The sequence below is a fragment of the Hipposideros armiger genome, unplaced genomic scaffold (genome assembly GCF_001890085.2).
Source record: "Hipposideros armiger isolate ML-2016 unplaced genomic scaffold, ASM189008v1 scaffold_130, whole genome shotgun sequence".
NCBI classification, from domain to species: domain Eukaryota; kingdom Metazoa; phylum Chordata; class Mammalia; order Chiroptera; family Hipposideridae; genus Hipposideros; species Hipposideros armiger.
Genome location: NW_017731480.1, coordinates 2,504,857 through 2,515,402, shown reverse-complemented (window position 1 = coordinate 2,515,402; position 10,546 = coordinate 2,504,857). Strand labels below are relative to the sequence as shown.

The following is a 10,546-nucleotide window of genomic DNA, read 5'->3' as shown; positions in this document are numbered from 1 at the left end:
TGGTGAGGAAAGCACCAGGTAAAAAAGGGCTAAGAAGTTAGAGATTGAGGAGGCAATGGAGCAAGTAGGTGTAAAATACGTTTTCAACAACTCTGACCATAAAAAGGCAGACAGCAAAACATAACAGTAACCAGAACAACAGATACAATTATTTGTCCCAATGCTCTTTTTAAGACAGATGCAGTGGAAATCATTGATGCCCATCAAATCTCCCCTCCCAACCTCCACTTTTCCCCAAACGCAACTTCAAATTTGACCAGTATCTCTATCATCTTCAGGCAACCCTGTAACGAAAGGAAGCTGAGCCTCAGCACCAGTTCCGGTGAACGCTATCTCACTTGTAAGTGGTTGGTTCAGGAATGTGGCAATTCTGACAGGTGAGAGAAGTAAGGTTTGCATTAGGCCTCTGGGGAAGTTGTTCCTTGCTCTTTTGAGTTTCTGGATCTCTCTCACTCCCTGTCCCACACTACCCTCATGTGGTCCTAATGGCAAACAAAGCATCCAAGAGCCACAAGGAAATACCACTGGTCAAGTGACAATGAATAGTTATGAAGAAAAAGCAGTGGGAGCACAGTGGACAGTGTGGGTAAAATCAGGCTTCCAGAGGAAGCAGTATTTAAGCTCAAACGTCAGAGAATGAAGTTTGCTAATGTAGATGCAAAAATATTACACATTTCGTATTCCATTTAAGAATACCATTGTTCCACTTTTCTTCCAAGTTTTTCTTTTAGTGCTAATAGAATTCCAGAAGTTAGCCCTGAAATTCTAAGCCCTTCTAACTGGCAATAGGAGAAATCTCAACAAGATAGGAATTCAATGTTCTCTTTCCCTGCAGCTTCCAAAAAGCAGATATTGTGCATCATAAAACAGTCTTTGCAAATGTTGCTTCTAACAAAGGATTCTTGTAAGCACCCAGACTTCAAAGACTGTTGCTATGTCCTCAAAATGTCTGCATTCTAATTGGTTATCTTACATAACAAGTAAGTTGAAATCTGTCTTCGACAAGTCAGTTTTGAACACTTCAGTTTTCTCTCATCATCATGGAAGAAAAGTGAATAAAATCTGGCTCAACTAAATTTCTTCTTTGAAGAGTGTTAGAGAGTCTGTATCTTAATTTAACACTAAGTAGACAAGATGGAGGCAAGAAGAATAAGGATACTGTGCATTGGAGGAACTAATTCTGCATTTGTTTAGTACAAATCTGGAGAGGAAGGCCAAAGAGGATAAATGGGTAAGCAGGTAGACCATGTGACATGCAATGGAGTTAATATATCCTTTTGTAGGTGATAAGAAGCTATCAAAGAAATGTAACATAAACAAAAAAGTAAATGATTAGATATCCATGTTAGGAAGTTCAATGTAGAAGGTGGACTGGAGTGGGCCCAGGAAGGTGTTTGGTAATCAGTACTTTGATACGGTATTATGTGATTTTCCCTTAAAAAAAAAAAGTCAAAACTATATGTAATTTGAAACTTTATTTTAAAAATATTCTGAAATTTGAATTTTTCAATAATTTTAACCACCATCCACTTTTCGTCTACGTTAGTACAAAACAATAAACAATAATTCCACTAACTCAGGCAATCAAATGACTTTAGTAAACATATAGCCTGGAATCACCCAAACAAAAAACTCACTTAATTCTCTTTAAAGATTTATAAAGTTTATTTTTTCAGAAAACCAAAGTAATTGATTCAACAACACTAACAGTTCTGGCATGCAGCAAATCATCAATTAACATCTAATGTTTAATCATATCATAGATGTATACAGTTTATTTTCATTCCTATAAAGTTTCCACAAGAAGCTTGCAGTGATAGTAAAGGTAAATAAGTAATTTGTTAAAGGTACTTCAAATAGCACTACAGTACATCTTTGACAAAATTTTTACAATATCCCAACTTTCAATATGAAACAGCTTAAACAGGCATGGGCCAAAAAAAGTATAGTATTACTTAGGCAAATAAAGTCCAATAATCATCCAGGCACAAAGCTGTTAAGGTCTCTCCCTATTTGGGTTGGGAAAGGAGTGTATGAGACATTTACATCAAATAAAATTATATTAGTGTAGGAAAATCCCCAAATACATAATTTCAGATATAGATATATCATTGAAATATATTAAGAAAATTGAACCTTTATTCTCAGGAAATATGAACTAGTTATCACTTGCTTTAATGTAATAGATGTGTTCTTGAAAAGTTTTCTCTAAATTCTTTAAACCATCATCTTGCTTGCACTGGAGGAAGATATCGCAACGAAACTTAAGCGAACTTATTCTTTAAAATATGATTCTCCTGCACATTTGTGTATCATTGGCATTTTTATCTTTACTGTTGTTTCAGCTCATGAAACCCAAGTTCCTCAAAATTCATTTGTAAAAGCAGCAAGCAGACCAACCTCTCCTCCCCCGCAATACACACAGTTCTTACAGTACAATGCAAAACTTAACAATTGTTCATTTACCCATTATCAATAGAGAGCTTGTCACTAGATAGGTGACAAATACCCACCTAGGAAAATAACTATTTGTTCTTTTCACTTTAGAAAGATAATGGCTATTTTATTTCTAGGGAATGTTATTCTTAAAGATTTCATTAAAAATATGGACAATTTGTAATTATAACTCTTTTATAGATTAAATTATTTCCCAAATCATGACAGTCCTGTTTAGAAGAATGACACCTTTAATTCTATAAGCATCTTATTCCTATACAGGAACCTTACTAATTAAAATAAAAATTTACTAAGGACCCAATAACATTCTTTAGCATCAGAATCTTGAAAAAAAAAACCATAGAGGAATAAAATACAGAACCAGACTTAGTCATTGCGTTTTGATCAAACTTAACAAAATAGATTTAGTTAAGTCATAGGACCACTCAAATCAGCATTAAAAGAAAGGTTTATTAAAGTAAATGTAAAAATCTCATGGAGATGCAAATCTATAGGAGAGTCTTAAGTCTATAACTACTGCCATCAATCATTAATAAGCAAATAGACAAATTGCATTTATTCCTCTGAAAAGATAACACTGCATACATATCATCAAAAAGATTATGGCACTTGGACAATATTCCTGATAAGTAAACAAGGTAAATGTACGGAGGTGCATCCTAGCCTCTCTCCTACTTTTAAGTTCTTTTGGGAAAGACAATAGTCGATTGGGCAAAAAACTGATTCTAATCACCTGTGATAAAGGTGAAGCTACCACAGAATCCTAAGGATATTTATTCTTAGGATTGGAAAAGACCAATGAAAACAATGCTATGATTTTCTTATCCATTTTCACCTTTACTGCCTTTATATTTTGTAAATTTACAAGAAAAAATTTTGCAATGGCATTTTAGCCACAGGTGAACAAAACTATGCTTTCATGTGAAATGTAAAATAAATGAAATATTTGCTGCAGCCAAAACCCAATTTTTTCGCCTCTGTTTTTGGGTATATCTAAAAGGAGATGGCCTGTCACAAGGGACAATTGCTTTAAAAAATGAATGAGGCTGAACTGTTTGTACCGCATCATGGATTTATAACACTTGCAATACAGTCCAAGTATATATTGAAATAAAATAAATACTTACTTTATGGCATGAGATCATGTTCTCCCCTCTAAAAATTAATTTGGCTGTTCCTAAAACATTGTATTTTCTATGTATCTTACCTTACTCTGCAGGACAGGCAATTGCCTGTGAAATCATTCAACCTAATGCAGGCCTTTTGATAAAAATACATTTTAGATGATACAGGCTGTTTTTTCAGTTCAATAATTGCCATTTATAGATTCCTTAGAAATCTCTCTAAAAGGCAGACACATAGAGGAAAGGAAGGTTCAGTGAATTAACATCTTTACCAACATTAGCAAGTCACTGATTACCAAAGTTGCACTTGACTTGTGCATGGAAGGGAGGGCTTCCTCCTTTATAGATAACAGGCTTTAAAGAACACGACCACCAGAGAGACCACAAATGTGTCAGTGGTTCTGTTAGTTACACAACTGACGTTAAGACAACCATTTTTTCTTGTGTCATTCCTTGAAGTGAGTGAGCTGATGTCTCTTCCAGTGAGGGGCCTGTCTGAATGTTTTGCCACAAACAGAGCATTCAAATGGCTTCTGCCCTGCGTGAATTAGATAGTGTCTTTCCAGTTTAGATGGAGATCTAAAACTTTTAGAACAAACACTGCATTGGTAAAGAAGACCATCATTCCTCTCCGTACGCCCTGAATAACTACAACAATGACTATGATAGCTTTGCTCTGATTCCAGAAGCGCATTAGAAGGATAGGGCTGCCTGTTCCTATAGTGGCTACCAAGAATGAAATCCTCTGATTCTGCCTTCACTTTTAATTCTGGTATTTGTTCTGACTCTGAGACCTCATATTTTTGAAAGCCAAGAGTCTGACATTGTTGGGAAGCATTATAGTTAACATTGTTATCACTCGGTTCAATGAAAAGTTTGTTCAAATTTTCAAATTCTACTTGGCGAAGAGATCTTCTATAAGGAATCTTTTCAATATGAGTTAATTTATGTCTTTTCAAGTGAGCTGACTGTCTAAAAGATTTCCCACAAACATTACAGCCAAAAGGCCTCTGTCCAGTATGAATTAAATAGTGTCTTTGTAGTTTGGATATAGAAGGAAATACTTTTTCACACTTGTCACAAGGACACATCTTATGTCCAGTATGTATGTTTTCACTTGGAACTGAAAAACCACACTGAAGCACTTCGCAGTTATCAAAGAATTCTTCACCTGATGAACCATAGATAGATACATCTTTATTATTCATTGAATTATCCATAGTTAACATGTTGTCTGTTGTAAGGATACCTTTCACACTTTTTCCCATATTTTGGCTCTGGAAGTGCTTTTGCCACGAAAATGGCAAAGTCAATGTTTTCTTCTTTTTATTGCCAACTGTCTTATATGTTCCATGTTTGCCAAGAGAACCCATAAATGTTTTCTGGGTTTGTTCAGGGCTCCGCTCACCAGAAATAAGATCACAGTTTTTTAAGTAAGTGTTTTTAAATACTTTTTTCTCAGATCGTAAATTATCTAATTTCTTACCCCCAGCACGTTTAAGCTTGGCCAAGATTTTTTTAACAATGGTTTTATAGTTGCAGCTTTTTTTGAAACTGCTTGGACTTTTGCCACTTCTGGCAGGAAAACACTTGTGTCCATTGAGAATCTGCTCTGATTCAAAACACTCTTCACAATCTGGACACTGAAAAGGAACAATATAAATAGAGTGGACATCAAGTTGATTCTTCTCCTCAGATTCACCTATATCACCATTTTCAAAACCATCCTGATTTGCATTAAATTTATTTGGCAGGGGACATGATTCTGAACTCTTCACTTTTAACGAAAGAGTCTGAAAAGTCTTATTCCTGGTATGGATTTGTTTATGCTTCAGAAGTTTGCTTTGAATCTTAAATCCTTTTTGACAAAAACAGCATTGAAAAGGTCTTTCTTCTGAATGTGTGAGTTGGTGGATTTTTAAATGAGTTGACTGTCGGAAAGATTTACTGCACAGGACACATTTAAAAGGCCTCTGGCCAGTGTGAATAAGTGCATGCCTATCAAGTTTTGATTGTGACGGAAACATCTTGCCACAAATTGTACATGTGTGAATATTCTTTCTTTTCTTTGTAGGGCTGTATGTAGGATCCGGCTTAGTGCATGAGTGTAAAGCCCATCTCTCCTCTGTGGTAAAAGTATGATACATCCCATACACTGGCTTTTCTTGCTTGGCCTCCAACAATCTTCTGACCTGTTTAACATCATTCTGGTAGGTTTCATTGTGAAGGTGTTGATGCTTCACAAACGTCTTCAGATTTTTAAAATGGCGTTGACAAATACTACACTTAAATGGCAGATTATGAGTTAGTTGATGTCTCTCCAGATGAACTAGTTGCCTAAAGGTTTTATGACACACATCACATTCAAATGGCTTCTGACCTGTATGAATGAGATAATGCCTAGCTAATTTTGATGGTGTTTCAAAGTGCTTGAAGCAAATATTGCAAATGTATGGCCTGTTTCTAGGTAGTTTGTTGGCTACTACACACTGCTGAATCTTTAGCATTTTTAAATTGTTTTCAGCCATCATAGTCTTCAATGACATACTCTGATGCGCTCCATAGTCTTCTTAAACTCCACGGATGTCTAAAAATTAAAAATAAAAATGTATTAATTTAAAAATTATTTATTCATATGAAAAGAAATAAGTTAAACTGTCCTTTGACCAAAGATATCAAGGAGAAGGGGAGAGGACTTGGACTTTTCCCATGTTTAAAAGATAATTAATAATCATTTTAGATGAATACTTTAGAATCATAAAACTAATTTCACACATACATGTGAATGAGAAATGATAAGCCTTTAAAAGAAATAGCCAAAAATCTATATAATTTTAAGCTATATTCTTACTGAGATGATACATTAAAATGGGGTTGAGCTGAATTTCTTAAGATTAAATAGACTTTTTAATTCCAATGTTCTTAGTTCACTATTAAGTGGATTTGTCAATATTTTGTTGCTTTGACATTTTTAAATATTTAGGCTAGAAAGATAAACAGTGTAAGAATTAAAATATAATACTAAAATAATGTATTTGCATTCAATTATAGCATACTATGTACACGGTTTAAGAATGGAATGTTTCACCTATAAAAGTTAGATTTCTTAGCCACATCATTAACTCTATTTACTCTCAATGACTTCTTTGGACCAAAAAAGATAACATGGACAACTGGAAGAAAATGTCCAAGAAAACATGGGTTCTAGTACTAGACTTGCCATCATATGATCTTGGTAGCAGGGAGTCAGAGATTAAAAACAAAACAAAACAACACACTGTTCTAGCTCTCTCATTCTAATGTATCTTCTAGTTAAAATCAGAGAGTTGATAAATCTACTAGACACCCAGGGGTTTTTATTTGTCAGCTGATTTGGCCACTGTATAACATATATGCTATTTGCTATTTACTGTCCTCTCCTAGAAGACACCTTAAACACAAAATCACAAACATACCCACTGTGTGGTTCTCTTCAGCAATCTGAATCAGGAAGAGAAAAACAATCATAATTCATTTATTGAGCAAATATCTTCTACTAGTTGCTTTACCACAGTGTTTTTCAAACTCCATGTCATGATCCATTAACAGATTCTGAAAGTAACTAAGTGGATCATGCTCAGCATTTCTGCTTAATAGCGTGGAAAACATCAGACTGCATAACATATAGTAAGGATAAATACTGTTTTGTGAAACTTCTGAAGGGAGGTAAAAAGGTTTGTGAAGGCTGTTCCTGGCATACTTCTTCACACAGCACTAGACAGAGGGACCCACAGCAAATCAATCCCTTTTTCAAAGTGGCTAAGTAATCCATTAAGTAAGATCAAGGTCCATGGCATGAGACAGAATTACTAAGGAAAACAGCGTCTGGTTTTGTTCAATTGGCCCATACAATCCCAAAATATTAAACAAAACATCTAATTAGAGGCCAAATGAAATATGCGACACAAATCTATGCAAAATAAAATAATCTGACTGCAAGCCACTATGTTAATTTACAAAATACACCATATAACCCAGATGTCCATGTTAGTAACATTCAGACGTTGGTGCTATTCATATGCATTTTCCTGACACTGGGTTAGAGAAATTACATGTGAACAACTTCCAAATCCCTACACATGGTAACACAGCAACAGTTATAAGGATTAAAATTAAGTCATGAATCCAGTGAACTGCCAAGAATTTGGCAATTTATTTAATTTCTGTGGAGCAATCAGGTGTCGAGGTGGTCAATTAAGACAATGAGCCAAACTGAGAAAAGTAATCAAGCTTTTGTTCACTTACTGCAACAGTGCAGGGAAGAGGCTAAAAGAAGTACTACTGGCTCCGCAATGATCCATTAAACGGACCGACACTAGGTGAGGATCAGGCAGATGCAGTGCACACAATCATCTTACTGCAGAGGAGGCCCAAACAAAAGGCATCTACCTCTTTATGGACTGTGGGCCAGGGCAGGGAGGAAGAAAAGGCTCAGAGTGGAAAGGTCCTGAGTCAAAATGGAGAAAAGTGCATCATGCAAGGCTGTCCCCTTCCAATAAAGTTTTGGAGCTACCAGAGAAGTGCCTCAGCCAAGGTCCTCAGAATGGAGGTACCTGAGCCAGGAATGCAGTATAGCATGAGTATATAGTATATAGTATGAGTATGAGCAAGAGGAAAGGGATGTGTCCCTAACTGCAATTCCCTCCAGAAAACTCAGTGCAGTTGGCCATGCACAAGTCTAGCATGGGGAAGGCAGCTGACCTTCTCCGCACTCAGGCTAGCAAGGCAAAGCCTTGCAATTATCTGTCATGGGGCCTGAAACGGCACACAAAGGAATCTGGCATAGAGCCGGACTCCTCAATTCCTATTATATGTCTCCTTCCCTTTAATAGTTTCTATGAAACACTCTTGGGAAAAACTCCCACACTACAACCACACACAGACAGCCATCTCTGATTATAACAAGAATCAACTGCCTAGAGGTCCTGCACGGAAAAGATCATCAACCACCAGGACTCAGGCTGGACACTACTGTCACTGGCCTCCAAACCACCTGGGCTAACACTGGGGGCCCTATATGGTTAGCACCTTTGGTGGCAAACAGTGATCTCACCTCCTATTTATTATAACTGACAGCCCAGGGATCCCCAACACTCCAGGGGCAGTCCCCCATGTACATTCATTTGGTAGAGCTCCAAATCCCACTTCAACGGATTCTCTGAGCTCTCAATTTTTTTTCTGTCAATAATATTTAAAAAAACAAACACCAAGCTGTGTAATCTTTCCTATGTTAAACTGAAAATAAAAAATAGTTAAATCTCAATGGTTCAATCTGAAAACTATCCTAACAGCAAGGTACACTCCGTTAGAAGACTGCAAAAACTGATCTCAAAAAACTCCAAAGCTGCTTCACAGCTGGAAGCCTGTTGGTTTTCTAGCCTTAACTAACACCATTAAAACAAAGTGAGGAGTAAATGAAAAAGAAATGAGAGACCTGAGAGAAACTCTCAGTTGGGGAATAACCGCTGGCGACACTGACCACAGCCTGGCCCTCTTTCTCGTTTCTTCCACCTCCACACCCCCAGCCCACTCTCTTGGCCTTGAATCCTCACCTCTCCCTCCCAGGGGGACTGCACCGTACATAAGACCTTGACATCTGGCCCTTGCCCTAATCGCCCGCGGCCAATAAGCACCTAAAGGTCGAGCTGAGCTCAGAGGCTGCAAAATTCCACACCAGGAAAGGAAGGACAAGCAAGGGTGAAAACTGCTTTGGGCCCAGGCAGGGAAAAAAATGCCTTATGTGGCACGGCCCGTCACAGCAAAGGAAAAGCATCCTCTTCTGCGCCTTCCTCTCAGAGATTCCCGTTCCCCGTAAGACGCAGTCAAGACGGCGGGGAAGTGGGAAAGGAAAAGGAGCTGAGGTCGTGGCGTCCCCGTTCTACGTCCCCAAGCACCTTGGAGGGACCGAGGCAGGCCCGACCCTTCCCGGGGCCCGCTCCACCTCACACTGGGTTCCTGAAGTCCTGCTCACGCACCTGGAGCTGCCACGCACCCGGCAGCCGTGCATCTCACCGCCCAGGCGCGGGGAAGCCAGCAACCTCGCGCCGCAGGGCCGGCGCGGCGACGGGCTGAGAGCGCAGGCGCGGGGCTCGGGAGCGCCCAGGGACGCAGTCCGGCTGGAAACAGGCTCCCCCCACCCTAGGGCCGCTGTCACCTTGGCGCGGCCTGCGAGTTCCCTGGGGGAAAGGGCGCTCCAGAGAGAGATGCGTCTTCAACCCCAGCGCCACTCAACCCGCACCTCAATTTCGGGATGAAGACAACAGAGGTGTGGAGAAGGGTGCATTTTCCATCTCACCCCTCAACCTCGACCAGGGAAACCCTGTAGCCCTGACCACTGGGGCTCAAGGCCCGTCTGGAAACTGGCGAGCCCCGCGTTCAAAGCCTACTTGGCTCGTCGTCTCTAACGCAAAGGGCCGGTGATAAACAAAAAGCCACGTGTTAGAGGCTTTCTGTGCCAGCACTGAGCTCAGCACTCTGTGTAATTGTCAGAACACGGCGTAGGGGTCGACGGCATGGGCTTTGTGGTCAGACAAAACTGGGCTCCACTCCTGGCTCTACCATTCGCCTGCCAGCTGCGGACCTCGTTGGCTTCTCTGAGCCTCGTTCACTGGATATATCGATTTTAGCTGTATACCATGTACAAATCTCTGTGCTTAGTGTCTTCGTTTCTCCAGCTTGCTCTCACAATTAGATGAAAAGAATGCAAAGTGCTCAACATAATGCCTAGTGCGCAGCAAGCTCAAATAGCTATTATAATTTATTAATTACTGTTTTTATATTAAATACAACAGCTTTTATGAAGTGATAGGATCCCATTTTGAAACGAGGAAAATGAGACTGAGACATCAAGGAACTTAACATCCGCACAGCAGATAAACAATGGAGATGGGATTTGAACACAGGAAGTCTGGTACCAGACCTGCACT

The 10,546-nt window shown here is 39.0% G+C and overlaps 1 protein-coding gene across 3 annotated transcripts; it reads right to left on the bottom strand.

Moving 5' to 3' along the window:
* Positions 1-1,524: 1,524 nt before the first annotated feature.
* ZNF770 (zinc finger protein 770) lies at positions 1,525-9,812 on the bottom strand. Of its 3 annotated transcripts, XM_019649211.1 has the most exons (3): positions 9,596-9,812; positions 7,037-7,061; positions 1,525-6,168 (listed from the first exon to the last, which is right to left on the bottom strand). In XM_019649211.1, exon 3 carries the CDS (start codon positions 6,125-6,127, stop codon positions 4,028-4,030), a length of 2,100 nt encoding a protein of 699 aa, XP_019504756.1. In that variant the 5' UTR covers positions 6,128-6,168; positions 7,037-7,061; positions 9,596-9,812; the 3' UTR covers positions 1,525-4,027. The 3 variants fall into 3 exon arrangements, with proteins under 3 accessions (XP_019504756.1, XP_019504755.1, XP_019504757.1); XM_019649210.1 differs by lacking the exon at positions 7,037-7,061; XM_019649212.1 differs by lacking the exon at positions 7,037-7,061 and having other exon boundaries at positions 9,515-9,604.
* Between the last annotated feature and the right edge of the window lie 734 nt (positions 9,813-10,546).